The sequence below is a fragment of the Leuciscus leuciscus genome (assembly GCF_965113295.1).
Source record: "Leuciscus leuciscus genome assembly, chromosome: 23".
Lineage (NCBI taxonomy): Eukaryota > Metazoa > Chordata > Actinopteri > Cypriniformes > Leuciscidae > Leuciscus > Leuciscus leuciscus.
The window spans coordinates 23,081,622-23,106,702 of record NC_138747.1 but is presented as its reverse complement, the minus strand read 5'-3'; the positions used below and the strand labels follow the sequence as shown (position 1 = coordinate 23,106,702).

At 39.5% G+C, this 25,081-nt stretch overlaps 1 protein-coding gene across 1 annotated transcript; it reads right to left on the bottom strand.

The window, feature by feature from the left end:
* Nucleotides 1–341: 341 nt before the first annotated feature.
* Nucleotides 342–24,654, bottom strand: agtrap (angiotensin II receptor-associated protein). Its single transcript, XM_082156802.1, has 5 exons — nucleotides 24,513–24,654; nucleotides 23,438–23,472; nucleotides 18,101–18,212; nucleotides 16,110–16,308; nucleotides 342–708 (listed from the first exon to the last, which is right to left on the bottom strand). The coding sequence occupies exons 1-5, from the start codon at nucleotides 24,537–24,539 to the stop codon at nucleotides 584–586; spliced, it is 498 nt and encodes a 165-aa protein (XP_082012928.1). The 5' UTR covers nucleotides 24,540–24,654; the 3' UTR covers nucleotides 342–583.
* Nucleotides 24,655–25,081: the final 427 nt, after the last annotated feature.

Below are 25,081 nucleotides of genomic sequence, written 5' to 3'. Positions count from 1 at the left end.
ATAAATACAGAACCGATTGCATAGCATTTGGATTAATAAGAATATTTTGAATCTTTGAAGGACTCACAAAATTATCACATGTTGGAGTCCTGCTGCAAAAATATTAAATGAAGATAAATACATAGAAAACCACACTATTATATGTTGAGTATAACTTTCTATCTTGGACTTGAAGTGATTGCAGTTTGCAACTTGCCAACAGTGACAGATGGACACTTAGCAGGAGAGCTTCTAAACACCCCCAAAATCACAGCTTCAGGAGACTACAAACCTTTGGAAACAGCTAACATCTTGCACAAAGAGATAGTATAACATGCTGTAAGTAAAACATGGACCTCGGGTTGAAAAACACTAGGATGTTTAATGGACCTCTAATTTACCAGACCACAACATCTAAAAATTCTCTGCAGAACCAAATGTAAATCTTTTGAATAGTTTGCTCAAAATCTTCATTCATTCTTTTGGAGCGTGTAACTGTATATTCATGACCTACAAAATAATATTAAAAAACAAAAACTCCATATACATCATGGTTTTGACAACAAAGAATGCTGCTTGGTTATATTTTGTGTTTGGTTATTATTTAGTAGGAACGTGGCCCATTTTTGCCATCTTCTGCTTGTCCTGGGGTGCTGGCAATGCTGGCAGACTGATTCTGATGGTCAATGGACTGGTAGGCATCTCTGTTTCGAGCTATTGTTGGGATCCCTGAAAGTAAAAAATAAGATCAGAAAAACTCGGAATTACTGGAATTGTGTATACTCAATAGCAGTTTCTAAAAATCATACATTCACATTATACGAATTCATATGAAATCGCCACCTTGTAAAATTCTTGTTTCTGTGAGATCCAGTTGAATATTCAGACAAAAACAAGAGTTAATTGGGTATAAGATATCCCATCTCTCCTGGAAGTTCTTGCAGGTTCCCTGCATTATGATAGCGGCTCCCTGATGCCCTCAAATTATTCACAATATCCCAGAATTTGAGCAAGCGAGAGAGAAGTGATTTGATCAAAAGTGGTCAGCCAAGACACATTAGCATTAACACGTTACTAGCATGCGTTTCAAATGTGTCTCCTATGCGTCTCCTATGACCACTTGCATTCTGATTTCGTAACTTTTACTTTAAGCGCACAAATACTATTGAATGAAGTAACTCATGTTACGCGGCTTCCTCCCGAAAATGAGTTTTTGCAGGGTGTGATGTCTGCTTTATTTCGATTGTCCACTTTAGACATTCTATTAACCATAAGTAACTTTTCAACTACATGTCAACTAGTCTCAGCCTCAGACGTCACGCCCACGGACCGTTGGCTGAGCGTCTGATGCATATGGCACACAAAATGGGAAACACTTCAGGAGTTTTGAACTCGTCATCTGATTGGTTGAATTCTACTGGATCTCCGGGAGATACAAAGCCATCGTGACTCCAAACCCCCTCATGGAAGAGGAAAGCCATCGTGTTTACAACTGTGACATTGCATGCTTACCAGGATCAACTAAATGCTGTATTTTCAAAAGTAGGTGTAGTTCACAGGGCCACTGTTGCAGTAAACTTGCATGCCGAGGTTGCAAAGTTACTTAGTAGAATGTCTAAAGTGGACCATCGAAATAAAGTGTAAAACTGCAACATATGTGATTTACACGGGGAGCACTGGAGCAATATGCTATATCTTTATTCAGCCTGAAGATTCCCTTATGACAGATTATCTGAAAAAATCTGAATCAACAGAATACCATGAGGAGGCGGCCGCTCACTATTTTAATGCACTGTGGGCAATTCAGGCACAGAGGTAATTATTCTCAATTACATTATAGGCATTATATCCTAGGCATGAGAATCTACTTTGTAAAAACAAAAACATAATTTAAGAAGAAAAAAAAAGGATCAATTTGCTATTGCATCCATTTATTAAAACACAACCTGAGAATGTCAATAAATAATTTAAGATAACACAATTCCCTTATATTGTGCAATAAAAACACAGGCAAATATTGACTGCTTGAGACAGTGCAGTAAATCAGCACTTCTGCGACCACTCAGGCAGAAAATACAACAGCTAGAGAATAAAGCCTTGTGTTACACATGGTGTGGTTTATAATGATCTTCTTGGAGGGTTTCAACATATACAGAGACAGACCCAGACCCAGACCCTCAACCAACCCGATACAAAATATATACTATATGTTGTTTGTAGATTATTTTGGAGATTCAATGTAAAAAGTATCACATTATAAAATATATTTAAAACTTTAATGTTTTTGTTTTTTTATCTATTGACAGCACTCATTTTGATTCAGTAATGTTAAATAAAATGTTTATTTCATTTTAATAAAACCAATACATTTAGATATTACCACATAAAGTAAATTTTTTAGGTTACCATTTTTTCAGTGTAACATAACCAACCAAACACTACTTGCTTATTCTAACGTTAATATTCTGTTATTGTATAATTTCACTCATGAAATTATTGGGCCCTCTTCTATTTATTATTTATTTACTGCCCCTTGGACACATTTTCAGGAAGTATGGTATTGATTTCCACTGCTGTGCTGATGATACCCAGCTTCACCTGTCTTTGTCACATCCCGCTAGTTTGGACTTTGTTATAACTAATGATCTAATAACTAATGATCTCTGCAATGGAAGTGAATCATTCAAAAACTAACTTTAGCTGGACAATAACTTTATTCTAGAGCTGCTGTAAAGCCAAAACAATCTCTGTTACTTTAATTTCCTATTATAACTGTAAAGCTGCTTTGAAACAATCTATATTGTTAACAGCGCTATTGAAATTAAGGTGACTTGACTTGACTTGGTTTTCAGTTTGCACAGTTTCCACTGCGTTAGTTGTCATAGTCTCTGATTAGTTGTCATTTAGTTCAGGTGTGTGTAGTTCATTTTCCTCATTTGCTTTTATACTTAAGTCCTCTGTGTCTATTAATTTGCTGTCTGGTCTCTTCTGTGATGTAGGTGTTATAAGCAGTTCTCTTTGTGTGATTTATCTTCCTTTGGATTTATTAAAGATAACCTTTGCCTTCATCATCATGTTCTACAACACATCATTGTGACAGTCTTCCATGCCTACTTCTGTTTTTCCAACACTTTTTCTTTCCAGCTGCTTAGCTGAAATTAAAAACTGGTTTTCATCAAATTTCCTTAAAGGTCCCATGACATGGATTATTTTATTATTTTATAATGTTTCCTGGGGTGCCCTTATAATGTTAGTAAGTTTTTAAGATGATTTTTTTTAAAGAATTTAGAAATAAAAGGCATTTTTCCTAGCCTGATTTAAGCCTCTGATTTGAACGCTCTGCTTGAAGGGGCGTGTCTGCTGTGAGACTTCAGTGTAAACGCCCACTCCTGTGATTGGCTGACATGCTTGCATATGATATAGCTAGTGTAACAGCTAGTGTAACAGCGTCATTGATTTCATAACGAGTTTTGGCAAGTGTCCAGATAAACTCGCGCTGTGTGATTGACAGCTTGGGCGATTGGAAAGGGATTGTTCTTTGATCGCTTTCTGTATATATTTTAATCACAGTTTAAGTAAGATTATTTTCATCCTACTAAGAGAAACGATGTGAAGTTGATATTTTAGTCACTGGCTTGATTTACTGATGCATAAACAGTATTGAACGATTTTGAGAGAAAGATTATCCGTCTGAACTTGAACAATTACACATCAGAAATTCACATAACCCACTGGTTCTTCAGAGGCTCGGATGAAGGAACTAAAAAAATACTTTTGTGTTCATTTGTACATCCAAACACTGAGCAACTGCCATGCTTCACTCGTTTGCAAGCCATGATGTCTCTCGAGGAAAAACCCAATATCGCGCTCGCCCAGCTCATTTTCTCATGGGCGGGCCAAATTCTCTTTGCGGGCAAAGAAGAGAAAGGGGAGGTGACCTTTCCCCTTATGACGACACAAGGGGAAGATTTCTAGATTTGCCTGTCTGAGCTTTCATTTTCTCAAAAATACCCAGGGCTTGGTTTACACCTATCAAAATGTCTAGCCACTGGGGGACCATAGGCAGGCTAGGGCCTAGTTAAAAAACCTCATAAAGTGAAATTTTCATGTCATGGGACCTTTGAACTTAATAGTGGTAAAACTGAAATTCTCTTAGTAGGTACAAAATCTGCTCTGACTAAATCTGATAGCTTTTCTGTCGAAACTATTGACAAGTCCATAGTTTTTCCATCAATGCAGGTTAAAAGTCTGAGTGTCGTAATAATATTATTAGTTCTGCATATTTTCAGGTATGAAACATGAACCGTATTATTAACTGCAACCATTATTGCAATTCTCTTCTGTTTGATCTTCTTCAAATTTAAATTCCTGCCTGTACCCTCAGATCTTCTTCATCATTTTAATTTTGTCTTACCATGCATTCTCCTGAACAGTATGGGTCTAGGGCTTTTAGTTGTGCTGCCCATCATTTGTGGAACTCCCTTCCCCTGGAAATTCATAACACCGACAGTCTTCACACTTATAAATCTCGTCTTAAAACTCATTTAATTAAACAGGCTTATTTATGATTGTACATGTATTGAGCAATATCTTATTCTTCAGTGTCTAATGTATATTATTATAATATGCTTTGTCTGTTGTTGTTATACTAATGTTTTCTGAAAGATTTGTAAGGTGACCTTGAGTGTCTTTAAAGGCGCCTACAAATACAATTTATTATTATTATTATTTTTGCTTTATTTTTATAACCAGCAGCTATGCTAATCATTTTCCATTTGCTTTTCTGTTTTATTTGGGATGCCCATCCTGAGGTAACTAGAGAGCACGTCAGCTCGGTTACTAGCGTAACCTCGGTTCTCTCTAGATGAGGGAACGAGTGTTGCGTAAGCTAGCTTACGCTACGGGAAAAACCCTTTTCTTAAGAATACTGAAGCCAAAAAATTATCCTTAATTTTTGCATTAATTTAAAACGCATTGCTGCATAAGCAGACCTAGGCGAAGCAGCTCGCGCGCCTATTGGTTGCTCTGCAGCAACTGCTGCAACCTATCCAGGGTCTGCCCGTGACGACGCACCAATGAGGGCGCGGGCACCCGTGCACTTCACGTCCCGCCAGAATGGGCGTGGCTAAAGGCTATAAAGGCAGAGTCCAGAAGGTTGTTCTTTGGTTTTTCATTCTGAAGCGAACCAGAAGTAGCACAAGCACGGCAGGGTTACGCAACACTCGTTCCCTCATCTAGAGATAACTGAGGTTACACTAGTAACTGAGAGCGTTCTCTTACGAGAGTACTCTCGTGTTGCGTAAGCTAGCTTACGCTACGGGAACCCAATGTAAAATGCCGTGCGTGCTAGAGAAGTCCACATAATTATACGTTCCCAAGGGCATGTGCCCGGGGACACACATAATAGTGGTAATATCTGGGCCGACGGGGGTGGGCCCGAGAATATAATTAACCATTCCTGAGTGGGGAAATGGGTGCTTAACACAGTAGAACAGCCAGGATAGACATCTGTGGGCTGAGTCTAAGAATGACTTTATAACTGCTTGTCAGACACCTGAGCCGGAGGGACAGATGTAATGTAATTTAATTTAATACTGTGAAGCTGCTTTGATACAATCTGTATTGTGAAAAGCGCTATACAAATAAACTTGACTTGACTTGACTTAATGTATATTCACATTCAGGGGAGGCCTGATCTGTCGATCTAGTTTCCATGCGGCAGCACGTACTTGATAACAGTCTGCGCCGATCAGAGTTTGAGCAAACAGAACCTGTTATGTTAGACTGACAACAGTTTAGCCTGTAAGGCAGGAACTTCCAGGTTATAAAACCTCATAAATGTAGACGGGGAGGCCCAGCCCGCCGCCATACAAATATCATGGAGTGAAACTCCGCAGGACCATGCCCACGAGGAGGCCATGCCTCTGGTGGAGTGCGCTCTGACGCCCAGAGGGCATCGAAGGTTCTTAGACCTATAAGCTAGAGCGATAGCGTCAACTATCCACCTGGATAGGCTCTGTTTCGACGTGGCTAGCCCTTTAGTGCGGCCACCAAAAGAAACGAAGAGCTGTTCTGACTGCCTGAAAGCAGCAGACCGTTCAACGTATATTCTTAATGCCCTGACAGGGCAGAGAAAATTCACATCGCCCTCACCTTCAGATCTTGGAAGAGCTGACAGTGAAATGACTTGTGATCTGAACGGAGTGGAAAGCACTTTGGGGACATAACCGTGTCTTGGTTTAAGGATGACTTTGGAGTCATTAGGCCCAAACTCAATGCACGTAGCGCTCACAGAGAGCGCGTGGAGGTCACCCACTCGCTTAACTGAGGCGAGAGCCACGAGGAAAGCGGTCTTAAGCGAAAGATACCGCAGATCCACGGACTGAAGGGGTTCAAAGGGTTCGCCCTTCATGGCATCCAGGACCATGGAGAGGTCCCAGGCTGGAACCAGAGGGGGCCGGGGAGGATTTAGCCTCCTAGCTCCTCTCAGGAAACGGACGATAACGTCGTTCCTTCCCAGTGACCGGCCATGCAAAGGTTTCGTAAACGCAGCTATGGCCGCCACGTATACCTTGAGCGTGGACGGGGACCTGCCCTCGTCCAAAAGCCCTTGGAGAAAGGAGAGAATCTCCGTAACGCTACAGCGTTGTGGATCTGCATTTCGGGCCGAGCACCAGCCGGAAAACACTGACCATTTAGAGGCGTAGAGCCTTCTCGTAGAGGGTGCTCTAGCCTGAGTAATAGTGTTCAACACTGCCGCTGGGAGATCAGCGGGTACCCGTTGATGGCCCATGCATGCAGGGCCCATAAGTCGGGGCGCGGGTGCCAAATCTCGCCTCTGGCCTGGGAGAGGAGATCCTTCCTCACCGGAATCGGCCATGGGGTCGTGCTCGTCAGCTGCATCAGCTCTGGAAACCAAACCTGGTTCCTCCAGAGCGGCGCCACGAGGAGCACAGAGCATTCGCTCTCCCTGATGCGCTTGATTACCTGTGGTAATAGCGCGATCAGAGGAAACGCATAGAGCGGACGGCTGGGCCAGTCATGGGCCAGCGCGTCTCTGTGTTTCGTGAAGAATATTGGGCAGTGCGCGTTCTCTGACGACGCAAAGAGGTCGATTTCCGCTCTGCCGAAGGTATCCCATAGTAACTGGGATAAGGTTAACCACAAGTGTCTCTCGGTGACGGCGAGAGACGCCATATTCCTCCCGATGGCCTGAGCAGCGGACTTGGTGGCTCGTAGCGCTAAGTCCGTCACCGCTCCTTAGGTCCGTGAAGTTCTCCGGGTTCGGGCCAGCCTCGTCCATGGTACGGAGAAGGTTAGCCTGATACACCTGGAGCACGGCCATTGAATGAAGCACTGACGCGGCTTGACCGGCGGCAGCGTAAGCGCGACCGATCAGAGCCGAAGTAGTCCTGCAGGCTTTAGAGGGCAGCGAAGGCTTGGCCTGCCATCCGGCGGAAGGCGGGCAGAGATGCGTGGCTACTGGTTCCTCAACCGGAGGAATGCAAAGGTAGCCCTTGTCTTTCGCGCCGTCAACGTGAGAGAGCGTCGAAGAGACAGTAGAGCGCAGCCTGGCAGAAAATGGCGCCTTCCAGCTTTTAGTCAGCTCCTCGTGGAGCTCCGGCAGGAAGGGCGTGGGCCTCGTCTGAGGCGTCGAGCGGCGACCGGGCAGAAAGCAGCCGTCCAGCCTGCTGTGCGTGGGTTCCTCGGGCAGCGACCAATCGAGGCCGAGGTCCTCTACGGCCTTGGTGAGCAGGCGGAGAAGTTCAGAAGCCAGAAGAGAGCAGCTGTCCTCTTCTGCGTCATCTCCCCCGGACTCGATATGCACGGCGGGGAGCTGGCCGGCCGTGATAGAGGTGGGAGATCCAGAGAGCGATGCACACGGGGAGAGATCCGGCATGCAAGCGCTCGCGGCAGATGCCTCCGGCATTCTCTGTGAACGGCGCTTTTTACGGCGCGGCCCAGAAGAGAGAAGCGGAGGGGCGGGATCCACGTTGAAGGATGCTAGACGAGCCCGCAGGGTCGCCATAGACATCTCCTCGCATTCCGGGCAGCCACCCAGGGAAAGCGCGTGGTCCGCGTGACTTTGTCCCAGGCAGGAAACACACAGGATGTGGCGGTCCCCGTCGCTGAGAGCGGCTCGGCAGGAGCCGCATTTCTTGAAAAGAGGCATTTGCAACAACGCCTCGCTCTTTTAGGAAAAAAGCGTGTGTAACGTAACACGCGTGAGAGAAAGGATATTGGCGCCGGATAGCACAGCAGGAACGGCGGCTGAAGCGGCGAGAGATGGCCGGCTTGAAGGCTCTGGATAGGTTGCAGCAGTTGCTGCAGAGCAACCAGAGCAACCTTGCGAGCTGCTTCGCCTAGGTCTGCTTATGCAGCAATGCGTTTTAAATTAATGCAAAAATTAAGGATAATTTTTTGGCTTCAGTATTGTCGAGAAATGGGTTTTTCCCGTAGCGTAAGCTAGCTTACGCAACACGAGAGTACTCTCGTAAGAGAACTTCAGATGACCCAGCACCTGTAAAGAGACATCGCCAAATCCTGCGAGGATTTCAGATTTAAATTGAAATCTTTAAATTTTGTTTAAAGATTTTTTGTTATTTTTTATTTTATTTACTTTTAAATTACTAGATTTTACCAATAAATAATAAATGAATAGTAATTCAAGCACATTCCTCGCATTCTTTCAACTTGCATTTAAAAAAAACCCTCACAATTGCATAACCCTTTTAATTCGGCTCAAAATATCTTACATCTTTGCCGACCTCTTGTGGAAAAAAAGTATATATATTTTTTTTTTTACTTTATGTAAAAACAGTACTATCATGAAAAAGTTGTATTCTGAGTATTTTGTAATAAAATCTTGACACAGAATTTATTCTTTTTCTAAAACCTCATCTACATACACACACAGAGTAGAAGAATTTCACAAACATCAAGCAGAAGCAATGCACAAAGAATGAAAGATGACTTACAGGAGATATTCAAATGCATGAATATTAACAAGAAAAAGTTATATAAGGTGTTGCAAAACATAAATGCCAAGACATAATTTGAAGAAGAGCAAGGAAAAATTCCACATAAACAAATCACCACAGCAGCTCAGAGATGAAAATTTCTGGTTTTAGAGAAAGCTGGACTGCAGGAGGAAATGGTGGGAAGGTTCAGTAGCGACGACCGAGGAATGTGCTGTCAGCACTGTCTGTGGTGCAACGACTGTCCACAGATGTTTCCAGGTCTGAGAGACAGATACAGAATACAACGAGACAGCAAGCAGGACAGTGAATAAAGACAGGAAGTCACAGACAGAGCATTAAGAACAGGAACAATAATAATGAAGAAAGATGAATAATGAACATGAAAAACAAGCCTGAATCTAGACCTGAAATAATCAGTGTCAGTAAAAGATTGAGTCAAAAAATTAACAGTAAAAGAATTATGTCGGAAATAATTTACAGTATATATTCTGTGTTCAATAATCACCAGTTGACTGTACATTATTCTGTTTATTATGGCTAAATGTAGATTAAATATTGATTTGATTTGAAATAATTTGATTATGTTAGTGTGAAGTGATTCGAGAGACAGAGAGAAGCTCTCCCATTCTTTCTTTGCAACAAATAAATGCAACCTAGGCAAACTGACAAGGGGGCAGGTGGAATAAAAAATTTAGGAAGAGGGAAAATTACAGTTCTAAAGAGGATTTTACCAGACCAAAGCTAGACTTTACCAGAAAAAAAATCCTGAGGATAAGATGTATATGAATATATCTGCTAAAAGTTTCAGAATTAAACAGGATGTTTTTGTCACTGCAATCTTAAGTCTTAAATATGACAATGACCATTGTTCTCATGGCTGAGACGTAATGGGCATGATGATTTCTGAATGGCCTAGATTTGGGTGGACTAAGAAGGACTGGGAATTTCATTGTGAATGTTACTCTGAAAACGCTAGGTTGTTTCAACCCATGTTTGGGTCAAAAATGGACAAACCCAACATTAGGTTTAACATTTTTATAAAAAAAAAAGCCCAAATATGGATTGAAACAACCCAGCATTTTTTAGAGTATATATTTTGCCCACACTGAAATCTCACTGGTCCAAAATCCTGCTCTACATAACTGTAAAAAACTTTACTGTAATAATTTTGTCACTATTATGTTGTTAGTTCATTTTCATGGACTTTTAGTTTGTATTCGTCCTGTTTTCTGTGTTTCCTTTGGTCAAGTTTCCAACCACTCATCAGTTTCCATGGACACTCATTAATCATCACAGCTGTTAGTCATTATGTTCTCATCACCATAGGGGCTTTCGCACCGGGTAGTTCTAGGAACTAGCCACCAGGGTCCCCGAGAACAAGTGTTTTCCTGCTGCGTCTGCATTCGCCTACTTATACTACGCCCTAAAAGCATGTACTCTTTTTGTGAAGAAAAAGTGCATACTTTTGAGTGTGTAGCAGAAGAGTAGACAAGATAAATCAGATATATGAACAATAACAATTTTAGGAAAAAATAACGATGTCTAGAAATCAATTTCAATAGTAACGTTACGTTGGGTCTTTTAATGAGATCTAATAATATTGTTAGTGCCAATATTTTTCACGTCAATAAATCCATAGATCCGAAGACTTTGCTTGTGTACCGTAATGGTCTGGTGGTTACAGAACTTTTGCCAAGCGTTCTGAGTTCTAATCCGCGCTTGTAAAAAAAAATTCAAAACCGAATATGTTCATCAGTGGTTACAGTATCAAGCAAGAACACGTTTTTGTGCATTTTGTTTTGTGATTTCACCAGAACGAATAGAGAGTCTCAGCAATGGCGTTAAGTGATAGATTGAAGTGCGTGTCCGAGTGAAGACTGTGCGCGAGCCACAATAGAACACACTGTATCCATGACACTGATAGCAGCGGCAACGAGCACTCTGCATGACTTAAAAAACAACACATTTTAGCGCTAGATCGTCTCTTATTTAATAACGAACTAAATTAATGCTCTGCTAGTTAACTGTAATTAAGTGAATATATTGTGATTGTTGAGCATTAGTGATGAATAACTGCTGTTAACAAGCAAAATCAATGAAGGATAGAGGAACAACAAAAACAGAAAAAAAGAGAAGCAGAAACACATTATTTCTGTCATATGTCTATTGAAGCTTTTATTGAGAATGAACAGATATTTAGATATTTAAGTTTTATTGAAAATATTTGGTTTGAATTACCATTATGGAGATTAGTGTTTGCTTTAGTTGATCCTTGACTTTTTCACATCAAGTTTTTCTCTGGCTGCTTCAACTATGTCTTTGCAAGAAACATTTGTTAAGGCTAAAAAACCCAGAGAAAAGAGCTACAGTATCATTTCGAAACACACACATAAAAAATCAGCATAATAATCTCAACAATGGTGGCAATAAAAAAAAGTTATCTGGCCAATGAACGAACAGTGTATGATTATGATTCAGGCAGCATTTATGCTATATAATAATGAATCTAGAAAGTCCATTCAGCTGGATAATTTATTCATGCTGCAGTGCTTGTTCGGAGTTTGGCACCCAGCATGCATTGCGACATGAAAATTTTGATTGTCGCCATTCTTGAGATTCATATGCTGATTGATGATGTATATGTGTGTCTAAGTAATGCTGGAGTTCAAAATGTTTTCTTGCACTATATATTTTAATATCCTTCAAAATGATTGATTACTGAGATATTGCTGGATAAATATCAAAGTAATAAAGCACCATATAATCAAAGATTGGACACTAGATGAAAACAGTGTAACAGATGAGTCCATTAAGATTATGGCATGATCACATCATGCCAAAAACACCTGATCCATTTCTTCTGGGCGTATTCTTGCCATAACAAATTTTTCTTATAAACACACAGTTACAGCAGCATAGAAATCTAATAATAAAGAGTCAAGGGTCAATAACCCAACTAAAGCTAATTTTAGTCTCTCTGTTTATACTGAGGATTACTGTAGTCAGCCGGATCTGGGCCGTATCCAGATCAGATGGTGGACCTGTGCCTAGACACAGCCATAACGCATGATGTATAGTCAACTGGATCCAGGCCGTATACAGATCAGATGGAGGACCTGCACCTAGACACAACCACAACGCATCCCTGATGTGTCAGCAGAGATTGTGTCAATTAGACTCTCCCCTGCACTGTAAAAAATCCAACTTACGTTTTGTATGACAAATTCAGTTTTTAAAGTTTATTCAACTATTTAACATGAAAAAAGTTGAGAAAAGTTGAGATAACTCAAACACGTAAGTTGAGAAAACTCAAAAATGTCCTGCAGCTGGTTGCCTTAAACTTTTATGTTTTCTCAACTTTTTTTTTTTTTTTACAGTGTGTGAAGGCCTCATCGACACGACTGCCATCAGCACTGATCCTCAACAAACCCATCTTCATACTGGCGTGATGAATCCGATCTTCAACCGGATATTTCAGGAACTGGATAATATTCTGAATGTTCTGATCCAATCTGACTTCTGACCCGTAATGCTGCCTGAATCATAATCATACTCTTCGTTCGTTGGTCAGAGGAGAACTGCTACTTAAGCTAGACTATGACGCTATTTTCTTCTAGATCTGCTGTACAGCCGAAACAAACTTTGTTGCATTATTTTCCTGTTATCTCTGTAAAGCTGCTTTGAAACAATCTGTATTGTAAAAAGCTAAATAAATGTGACTTGACTTATTTGCGTATATTTTTTACTTAAAGCATATCACCATAATGGAAACTACAAACTTTGTTAATTTCAATAAAACATCAACATCTAAACCTCTGTTATTTCTCAACAAGAACTTCTGTAAATGTATGAAAGAAATAATGTCAAACTGGTTTGTAAACTGGTTTCAAGGGCCTTAGGCTTTGGCTGGAATTCAGTTGTTGTTCTTGCGTTTCTGCTCATCTCTTCTCTTTTTTTCTGTTCTTGTTCCTCTGTCCTTCAGTGATTCTGCTTATCAGCTGTTCACCAGTGTCTGAATTCACTCACTTCTTTTCATTCACTCTGTCAAGTGGATTATATTAGTAAACTAATGTAGGGAATAGTGAATGAGGGTATAGGGTGTGATTTGGAACACAGCCTCTGAACATTGACTTTGAGCGCTGTTAATTCATAGTATATTCCTACAGGCTACTTTCTCAAAGACAACAAATATTGCCCAGAATGCATTGTTTTTTTGCTGTATATTACTGTTTTAATGGGAAATGGTATGTTACTGTCAGTATTTGGCTATTTTTTTACAGCAAGGTTTTAAAGTTCACAGCTTTATGGCGGGTGCTGGTGTTTCGCGTGAGCTTCAGCCAATCAGCGTACACTTCCGTCACTGATAGTTCCTATTGTGCTGGGTTAGACCCTACTCTGAAGTAGGAGCTCATTTAGTTACCCCAAAAGGCGTTTCTAGAACTAAAATCATTCCCAGTTCCTGCGGTGTGAACATGCCAAAAAGCGGGTAGCCTACTTCCACCATTAGTTCTTGTAACTATGAAGAGGTTCAGGACAGTTTCCTTCCTATATATGGTGAATTACTGTGATAGATCTAACCTTACATTTAATGTAATTTTAGAGTTTTTTTTTTTTTACCGAAATAGGCCTATTGACATAGGCCATTATACTACAGGGGTAGAATTGCATAATCTGTTCAACTGAGGATGTGGGCGATTTTACCAGAGGTGGCCAGCATCACGAGGAGATGACTTATGCAAAAGAAATTTGTCAAAAAATTACTTAGGCATTTATTTTATATATTATTTTATTATATGTCAGCAGCCATGTCACCCTGTAGCCCAAGACTGGTTGCCCACTGAAGCTAAGCAGGGCTGAGCCTGGTTAGTACCTGGATGGGAGACCTCCTGAGAAAAAACAGGTTGCTGCTGGAAGAGGTGTTAGTGAGGCCAGCAGGGGGTGCTCACCCTGTGGTCTGTGTGGGTCCTAATGCCCCAGTATAGTGACGGGGACACTATACTGTCAAAGAGCACCGTCCTTCGGATGAGACGTTAAACCGAGGTCCTGACTCTCTGTGGTCATTAAAAATCCCAGGATGTCTTTCGAAAGAGTAGGGGTGTAACCCCGGCATCCTGGCCAAATTTGCCCAGTGGCCTCTGTCCATCATGGCCTCCTAATCATCCCCATATACCGATTGGCTTCATCACTGTCTCCTCTCCACCAGTAAGCTGGTGTGTGGTGAGCGTTCTGGCGCAAATTGGCTGCCGTCGCATCATCCAAGTGGATGCTGCACATTGGTGGTGGTTGAGGAGATTCCCCCTTCTATGTAAAGCGCTTTGAGTGCCGAGAAAAGCGCTATATAAATGTAATGAATTGTTATTATTATTATTATTATTTTAGGAAGGTGGCGATATGTAAGTTTCTTTCTAGTATTTTCAAATAATTTATGTACAATGGGGTTTTATGTTACATGTATGTTGTTAAATTAATGTTTGCTGCATTTTGCATGTCAAGTCATCTTCATTTATATAGCGCTTTTAACAATGTAGATTGTTCCAAAGCAGCTTTACATTGATAATAGGAAATTAAAGTAAAGTGTTTGGGCTTTATAGCAGCTCTAGAATAAAGTTATTGTCCAGCTAAAGTTAGTTTGATTGATTCACTTCTGTCGCAGCGATCATTAGTTATTAACTTGGGCCGCTAACACGACACCGTTTTAACAGAAAACTCTTAAGTTCTTTCTGCGCAAACTTCAAAAACGTGAACCAGTGAGAACGCCGATGGCGTGCACATGCGTATTACGAGTTCAGTCTATAGGTATGTGCATTTGAATATATGTGCGCAGGCGTGTAGTCCTTCCCTACAAATCAACCCTCAACATACTACTTGTCTGGCCTTAAAATTAATAATACAGAATTTTATCGCTTCCACGTAGTGGAATGTAATGTGTGTTACCATGATTGTGTTTAGTATTTGTGTGAATGACACTGTGCACCTCTTATTAGTATTTATCTTCTCATTTTGTGGAAAAGCTGCTTGTGATGAGCTTTTATTCATCATGTGACATATCTTATCATCACCTGCTTTTGATGGTTGTCAGTGTATAACAAAGGTACAAAACAGATATTAGGTTGCTATATTAATATTATCAGTTAATGAAATGTATAACATTTTATACTGTAAATTTAAGTTAAATCTTTAAAACCAAAAATGTTGCTACCATATTTTTACGGTAAATTTCTGGCAACCACAGCTGGCAGATTTTTGGGGGTTTTTTACCTTAAATTTCACAGAATTTCTTTTACAGTGTTTAAATATCATCTAAGTTATATCAGTTGGAAATATAGTGTGACAATATCAGTGACAAATGATATGTATATGCATTTTATGCAAGTAGTCTGCTATACTGTTACAAAGATCTCACTGATTTACAATATAAGAATGTGATCTTACCTTTTGTCCATTTAAATATAAGCATTTTTACTAAATTATTTTCCTCAAGTATGAGCTCCATATTATCCTATTATTTCATACTACATGACCTATAAAAGCCTGATGTATCAGATACTCAAAAAACAAAACAAAAAAAACATCTATAAGATATTTTTCAGATTCAAGGTTTCAAGGTTTAAAAGGTTTTGTCTAAAATGTTCTTGACCTCTTCCATTAAAAAAAAGATATTTCTGACTGTTACATGAAGATTTACAGGGTGAATAGACCTAGTGAAATAACACATTGAAGTTGATTCAGGCCTTCACAAAACAGCTAAGATCAAGGATCATAAAGGTCTTAATAATAATAACTGGCCGAATCCATTTAGGTCCAACACACTGTTCCTCAAAAAACAGAGATCAGCCAAGATGTATGTCTCTTTTCTTTTATGTGGGCCACTCTGTCAGGCATGTGTCTTGTGACTAGCTCTAAAACTCAATTACCCGTTCCTCTTTTTACTCATTTTGCCATTTTCAGGGAAATACTCTGCTTGTCCACATAATTATAATGCTTAAAAATAGGCTAGATACTGCTTTAAACAAACCAGAGCAAACAATGCTGGTATTTTAACTTCATGGAAAGACTTTCAAGTGCATCACAAAGCATCAAAATGAATCAGTCACCCATTACATTACAATCAGTCACCCATCTTTTTCCTTTCTTCAGTCACCAACTTACCAAAGCTGATGTTGTATTCGCCACCCCGCTCACGGTACATCTGGTAGACGAAGAAACAGGAAACCGGTTTTAGCACCAGGCTCAGGATGGCCATGCCTGCACTAAAACGGAACAAGTCCGATATGTTTGCAGTCATCCCATAGTAAAGACCAAAATGAACAATGTCAGTCAAGATGGTCACTGCCAACCCGATCAAGAACTGAATGAAGAAGAGCAGAGATCAAACATTAGCATGACAAATATAATATATACAAACACAAGAAAAGAAAAGAACAAGTAGTCTCAGCATGCTCAACGAGGGGTCCTATTATGCCCTTTTAAGAAATCTTGATTTTGGGGTGTACTAGAATATGCTTTCATGCTTGATTGTTCAAAAAACACATTATTTTTCACATATTTTACATTATTACAGCTCCATTCTCCCCAGTCTGGCCCAAACACGTTGTTTAGTACCGGTTTCTATGAAGCCCCATCTTCCGAAATATGAAATCTGCTGTGATTGGTTAGCTGGCCCAGTGTGTTGTGATTGGCAGCGCTTAGCGTGTGTTTCGGGAAATGTCCGGCCCCTCCAAAACCTCTAAAGTTCTGCTCTAGTGTAAATATAAAGGATGGCGGCAATTTCAAACCCGATTCAGACCCTGACAATGTTAACAAACAAGAGGAGCATCCAGAACGGATTTCATGCACAGACTTTGCAAGCACGGATTTCACAGGATGTTTCAGAGTGGTATGTTTTTCTTGTACATTATAGGTACGATGTTATCCACCATTTATATTTATGGTATTTGTTGCAAAACTATGGTTATACAAACTGTAATCGATCACAAAAACATGGTTAATTTTCCTAAGGGGCAGTGAACAGCCTTAAAAAAGCTATAGTAAACAACACTATATCAACATTAACGTTGGCTAGCAGGCGGCGTAGCAACAACATAAACTTATAATTAGAACTGTTAATAGGAAACGCAACTACAAATAATAAGACATACTTACAAGTTGTGATCCACAAACAACAGATTGTCTCGACAAAGTGGAAACAGCTCCATTTCAGGAGAAGCTTTTGTGCGTAGCCTGCATCGTGGTTCTGGAAGCTGTTCTTCATAAAATGCACACCGCACAGATAAACATCGGGAGTATATTGTTCAGGAACAGTGTTTAAAATAAATTTGACCCATTCTAAGTTCGTCAGCTTTAGGAAGGTGAAACAAATTAGTTTTGGATTGCGCATTCCATGGGCAGGGATTATTTAAACGAGGAACTAGTTCATTGTAGTTCTTGGAAAGTGGATTCTGTTAAATAAAATATCTCCCTTTGGAGTGGACGTCGACCGTTGTAACCTTGCTAATCTTTTTTATGCTCAAACAGCAACATTACACATTAACTAAAGTTGAAATAGTGAAAAAGCATAATAGGACCCCTTAAACAGAGTTGTGTTGTGCATTCCTGTCATCGTAAATGAATCGAAGCAGTTGCAACTAAATAGGTATGTGGTCTCTTTTTATGTGAAATGGTAAATACCAGTTTGATTCAGCATGATTAATGTGCACTCCTGACACATTACTGTCACTGAAACATTTTTTATTCTAAAACATTGGTCAAATATCGATGCTGGAATCTTAAGTCTTTAAGTAAAGGCCAAACGTTCGCTTCTATCATGCTCATTTTGCGATCTAGTTTTAAAGGTTTTAGGGCTGCGCTGCAGGGCTACTGGCCTGACAGTGGAAACACAACTTGATTTTGGCCTCTGTGCTCGAGGTCCCGTATTAGCCCTGCCTGGCACGTTGTTAGCTCTGGCTCACACTGGCACGGCATTAGAAAAGCGGCTAATGTGAACCAGACCTTTTGGCCAGTCAAAAGTATGGCTATGAAATACTCAAATGTCATAAAGGTGTGGATTTCTCATCTGTAATCAATACTGAATAAAATTAATGTCTAGGCCTTCATGATCTGAAAATCATGCTCTTCATGAATGAAAAATAAATCACACTTACCAATAATACAGCATCTATGGAGTCTCTCTGTGCTATGGCCCACACTCCCACTGCAAGAACGCTCACGTTCCCCAACACATAAGAAGTAGGAAGCCAGGGATTCAAGCATGCCCTGCACATACACACATTTAAATGTTAAGACTAATATTTTAATTAGGGCTGTCAATTGAACTTAATTTAGTATGGTTCATTGCTAGGTAGATACAGAATACAATTACATTTTGAAAATGTTAACAATCTGTTACATTACATACTTTAGGTAATATAATCTGACTATTTTCTTTTTTCTTTTGAGCTTACTTTAAGTCCTGTACAATAGTAATATAACAGTGCAAAGAGAAAAAAAAGTGAGTTGAAAATTTGTCATCAACAAAATGAAATAAAAATAAAAAACAAATAAAGATTAAATATTTTATTTGTTATGCTGTGTGGCTTCAAAATTGGAAGACTTTCTGAACATACATAAGCAATAGGCTATTTTAGAAATGACTATTTAAAAGACAAAAAAGAAGAATTAGTGAGAATCGATACATTTTGATTTATTCACTGCCATCTTCCTAGTGTGACGGATGTTTATATTCACAGTGTACATTCAAAATGTTTCACTAATAATCCTTTCTGTCAGTTTGAATTTGTTTACTTTTATAGTATTTATTAAGAAAACATTATAATTATGTTTTGAACTTAATCAGTGTCATTTTGAGAAAAAGATATAATATATTTAATATAGAGTGGTGCAGGTATGACATCACTTTGCAGGCCAAAAAGCGGAAGCGTTTTAACACTTCTGGTTCCATCGTCCTGAAGTCAATGGGTTTTTTGAAAAGGGTTTTGGTTAAGGGTAATGGCTGAAATAAGGTATGTGGTGAACACAAGCTCAAGACACTTTCACATCAATATTACCCCACTCGTGATTTTTTTAAGCTGTTACCTGTCTTGAAAAAGGCGGTTGCTTACAAGTGGCTAAATGGGACTACAGAAGCTGTCGAGGAGATTAAACGTCATCACGCTGAATAGATAAACTCAGAGCCATAGAGAGAAAGAGTTGCGACACTCCCATAGACCTCCGTTGTAAAAAATGGCGGCGCTTTTAACCGCCTACTTCCGGGATTTGAAGATCGGATTAGTTCCAAACACTGTCATTTGGGCATTGGACCCCATTCACTTACATTGCTGCGCGTCGAGTTGTTCCAGAGGTAAGTTGCTGAAATATCGACCTCTTTTGAATTGTCAACTGTCTATATCAGGGTTTCTCAAACTCGGTCCTGGAGGGCCACTGTCCTGCAGAGTTTAGCTCCAACCCAGATCAAACACACCTGAGCAAGCTAATCAATGTCTTTAGGATCACTAGAAACTCACAGCTAGGTGTGTTTGATCAGGGTTGGAGCTAAACTCTGCAGGACAGTGGCCCTCCAGGACCGAGTTTGAGAAATCCTGGTCTATATTGTATCAGAGGCCCTTTCGATGCTTATACTGGTCTTCATTTGTATATGCACAGCGTAATTATTCATATTTTATCTTGGTTGTTTCAACCAATTTTCTAGCATTGCCTGCTTGCTAGATAGCTAGCGCGACTTCGCCAGCTGTGAAGGTAGCATCTTAGTTCGGTAATGAATCGCTACCACCTTTATAGCAATTTTTATTTAATTGAATTTTTGGGATATACTAACTTTTCATATGTGACGTGTTGGCTGAGTTAGCGCTAGCTAGCGCTAGTGCTTGAAAATTGGTTGAAACCAACATAAAATATAAATAATTACGCTGTACATGTACAAATGACATGTTGACAATTCAAAAGAGGTCGATATTTCAGAAACTTACGTTACCTCTGGAACAACTCGACGCGCAGCATTCACCACTCAAACTCAGCCGTCTATATTGTATCAGAGGCCCTTTGCGATGCTTATACTGGTCTTCATTTGTACCAGAACATCGTACAGACATGTTTGTTGGCTCGTATGCAATCATGTACCACACTCTAGCAACCGAGTGGCGAGTTTTGCCACTGCAAGCACCACTCACATTTTCTTCAGGAAATGTACATTCTAGTGAAATGTTGCCTCTCCAAATGCAAAACTGACATTAACAAAATGCAATAATGCAATTACAGCTGAAAAAGTACTTGGGTCTGTGTTTTATTTTATATTTACCGTTCAATAATGCAATCGCTGCTGTCTGTCCCATAGAAGAACATGACAGCCAGCGTATGTTTTGGAACTATTGGGGCTTACATAGAAATTACTTAGAAAGCCTGTCATCTTCGAGTATATAAAGCGAGCCAATAATGAAATGGGTCTGCGGAATTTGCATAGCGTAACTCTACCCCACCTCATGGGTATATAAGGAAGTATGCCAGCAACATGCAGATTTTTTTTCGCTTCGGAGCCAAGTTATTCACTTCACTCCACAAGCCAATCTGAGTTTCATCTCTACACTCTTCGAGACGAGCTTCTCTCCAGGTGTTGGAGTGACAGCGAGTTCCAGCGAGTGCACATTCCCTGCTGATCTGTGCAGTGATCTGCCAGTGTTTGTGTGTTCATCTCCCTGGTCACTTCAACACTCTGCGGAGACTTCTCCTTTCTAAAAGAGCATTGCACGCGGCACGTCTTTTTAAAGATGCCCTGCCCGTGCACTTCTGGTTGCGGTCGCGTTGTGGCTGATTCTGACTCTTACAAACTATTTTAACTTTAACGTTCTGGGAAAATGTTTTAGATAAAACTGAAAGAGCTGTTGGAAGCTTAGTGATGGTGACGTTGAATTTGTGGGAACATGGTGTAGTTTGTTTATAGCCTACCTTTAGCTTTTTACTTCTGGCGACTACATTTAGGCTTCAAAATTCATAAAAGTTGTGATCATCAGTGATAATTATCTTGATGGTCAAAACGTGCAAGTATCATAAACTTTTGTTACATTTACATTTTACATTTAGTCCTTTAGCAGACGCCTTTATCCAAAGCGACTTACAAATTTTGTTGATCACAGAGCTTGTTTTTAGTGATAACCCAACAAACACAGAACGTTGGCACTACGTAGCCAACCTTCTAACAACATTTTAAAAGCATGGCCAAAAGTTTGCTATAACTACGTTGTGTGGTGAAGGTTGTTACAGCGTTGTCACAATGTTGACATTAAACCACTGTTCAGGGCCATAGCTTAAGGTTGTGCCTATGGTGTCTTGACAACCAGTGGACTACATATGTACTCATCACTGCCCTGAAGCGCGAAAATCAGCCTCTTAAATTTCTACCACCCATTGGGCTTATTGTGTTGTCTCATTCTTCATCGAGCAAGGATACGTGAGTATTGCGTTTAATTTACCTCAGCTAAATAAGTTACGTAATTATTCAAACACAACCTACAACTTAATTTTTGAATGTGATTAATAGCCTCGCTCGCACTGTTTAGTTTTTCAATTGATTTGTCTACTATTTAGTCTCATTCGTTTCTTTGCTTCTCTGGGTTTGTGGATGTTTCCTGGACTGATTCCGGTTACCGACCTTTATCACCCGGCTTTCGACTATACTCCCCTGTCTGCCATGTACAGAACCCGGTTGTGTTCATTAAATATTCTGATCTTTGCTATTTATGTTTTATTTATTATACTTAAAAGAAATTTGTATATTTGTTTATTTCGTTTTTTTCTTTATGCACAAATGTATGACTTTTGGAAGTGCAATTTGATTACCACCATATTACAGTTGAATTAACATAACCTTCTGTCATTTTTACTCTTCAAAGTGTACACTTGCAGGTGTTGATTATAATTAGGCTAATTTACTGATAGCCCCATTAAATAAGGATAAAAAATATTTAAAAAGTTAATAAATTTCTAACATCTGACTAATTAAAAATTAACCTCAAAACATAAAATGCTAAATGGGGGATATCTATAGGCCTATCTAGCATAAACAAAAAATTGTCAGAACGTCGTCTCTCAGTTGCTGAATGTCGCGCAACAACGTTGCTACAGCCCTGTCGTGTCTTACAATTCTACGTTGTTACAATGTTGTGAGCACGTAGACAGTGACGTTGCCATAGAAGAAGTGCAACGTGCCACAGACGTTGCCACAACGTAAATGTGTTTGCTGGGAATCCAAAAGCCTATGGGAAAATCCTATCGTTTTTTTTGTCGCGGGAACCAACCAGTGTGATGCTAACTGCCGGTTGACCTACAAAGTGACGTCATACCTTCACTCCTGGCATTGTGATTTCATTTCTGTTCAGCCCATGCTGCGTCCTCAGTCTGCTTTTTGAGCGCGCTAAGGAGAGGTAAGCAGCTAGCGGTTCTCTTTCAATATAAAGTGTAAAAGTTGGCCAAAGTTGGACTGAGTACATAATATTAAAATATATTTATGTTAAGAGTGTTAGAAATGTGCTTAGTGTTTTATGCATGGATTGACTGGATTTAATAGTTTTATTGCTGTTTACAGCAGTTTGAGCGTATGTGTGGCTATATGCTGTGCTTTTGATCCGATTAATTATTTGGTCTTTGATCTGTGCAGGTGATAAAATCACAGAAGCAACATTTATCGTGCTGTACTCTGTTTATTCCATCCATTACATGCTTCCCAAACATCCACAAAAACAAACTCTCCAGATCAGCAGCAGTTCCAGTTGTCCTGTGGCTTCTCTCAGTTACACATCACAACGCAGATCGTAACAGTGGTCAGAAGTGGGGCGGTTACACTAGCTTTTCTCCATCTCATGTTGCAGGGTCTATTTCACACACATATTTGATTTGGCATTGGTTTTACGCCGGATGCCCTTCACACCTACGACAGTTTGACATGTCCAATCCACCTAACCTGCATGTCTTTGGACTGTGGGTGAAACTGGATAAAACCCACGCTGACACGCGGAGAACATGCAAACTCCACACAGAAAACACTCCTTGCTGTGAGGCGACAGTGCTACCCACTGAGCCACCATCTGATTATTAGTATTTTAAAACACAACACACGTATGTATATATATATGTGTGTCTGTGTGTGTGTGTATGTGTTGTATTTGTAAAAAAATTCAGGGACACTGTGTTTGTGTGTGTAAAATACTCGTAATTAGACTAGTTACAATTATATATATATGAGAGTCCCAATTAAATAAAAAAAATAACTAATAACAAATATAAAGGGGCTTTAAATTTTATAGCTATGGCTTCAAATGTTATATATACACACACACTTAGGAGGCTTCATTTTTGTTTAGTTTGAAGAAGAAATGTATTTCCAATTCTGCTGAACTGAGAATTGGATGATAAACTTTCACTAATGGTGAAATTCCTCAGGTAAGTGATAAAAAAAACAGAAAGGAGAAAGGCAAATGCGCCATAACTCTCACCAAACTGTCAGTATCCAGTGAACCAACACGATTGCCTGCAGAGAAAACACACGCACAGTGTAGCACATAAATGTACAGATCTATTCCCTAGAAACAGGCCGTGGCTCAAATCCTAGTGAGCATTCAGTCATGGGCATTTTTGGGCTAAATGCTGCACCTATGATCTGGGGTATCTCTAAAATACAAAATTTGTTACAGGCAATGCTTTTCTAAAAGAATCAAGATATACAAATGGACAATTCTGTGTCCCACTTTATGTGCCTTTAAGACTTAAGGGTTTAAATAAATAATTTGATACATTAATATTAATACAGCACATATATTCACATTGTACTTATATTTTAACCTGTATATAATTACATCTGTAATTAATTTATGTAATTACATCTATAATTACTGTTGACCCTTTACACCCACCCCTTAACCAGCATTTAAACCTAACCATACCATGAAAACTGTCTTTAACATTACCTGTATATCAGCAAAAGTGCAGTGTTTTGCAATACAACATGAACACAATCAGCATGTTGTAACAATTATTTTATTTTTACGTAAGCAAATAGTGCTTAAAGAAAGCTAAAATGTGTGACCCAATTTGGTACAAAATAAAGAAAATAACTGTATTTACTACAATTTCCATTCATAATTTTAAGGGTTCCTGGTTGCCCGGCCTGACTGTGATAAACTTATGAAGGCTGCTATAAGATGAATGCACAGAAAATGCTGTTTAGGTAAATGGTTTAGGTTTTGAAACACAGTCATTGACAGAGAAATAGTAAAATGTGCAACTAGAATCAGGGAAGCACATCTGAGGAAATAATGTAAGACATAAAACTGACAAAAAGTTGCTTTAGAATGATGAATTATGTAAAACAATTTTATTGATGTTTTTATTTGATCTTTCCTTAAATAGGAAAGATCAAATAAAAACATCAATACAATTTTTCAGTGTATAAATACTTTTTACATAAAACAACAACAACCTCTTCCTTTTGATCTTTCAGCTTTTGATGGATCATTTAACAATCAATGTACAAACTATACAACACACATAAATAAAAAACTAATAAATTACCTTGAGACTTATGGCTGGTATTTCCATTGTTTCACTGCCTCTTTTCGATTAAAAGTCCCTCTGTAGTTTCCAGTATTTCACAAAGGAAGCATAAAACACTTTCATCATAACTGTGTGTAACAGAAAGTCCAGTGCTCTGAAGTCACTGCAAACACAAACCATGTGATACTAGCCTGATCAGAGCCATGTGACTACACCTCCCACTTATGCTCATTACTCCATGTGAGAGCAGAAGTGGGTAACCTATGTATGTGTGTATTGACGTCACTGTAAATAATTGCTTTAATTTATACAGTGCAACATTTTTTATAAGGAAAATTAGGGCTAGTTATGTTAGTATAGTAAAGGGTCTAACAGTCCCCTGTGATCCATTCAAACAACCAAACATCCATCCAGTTAAGTCAGTTAAAGGGATGGTTCGGAGTAAAATCAACCTAGGGTCGTTTGCACCATGACCTCGAGCCAAACACCATATATGAATAATAATGCCCGGAATGGTACCAAACTTCTACAGTAGTACAAATAGGTTCTTTACTCATAAAACGAGGCATTGGAAAGTGTGTAAGTAC

Excerpts from the sequence above, each read along its gene's own strand:
- agtrap (XM_082156802.1), bottom strand. The coding sequence starts at position 24,539 with ATGGAAATACCAGCCATAAGTCTCAAG. Across the intron at positions 23,473-24,512 it reads TACCAGCCATAAGTCTCAAG|GCAATCGTGTTGGTTCACTG; the intron begins GTAATTTATTAG and ends TTTTCTCTGCAG. Across the intron at positions 18,213-23,437 it reads CACTGGATACTGACAGTTTG|GGCATGCTTGAATCCCTGGC; the intron begins GTGAGAGTTATG and ends GTGTATGTGCAG.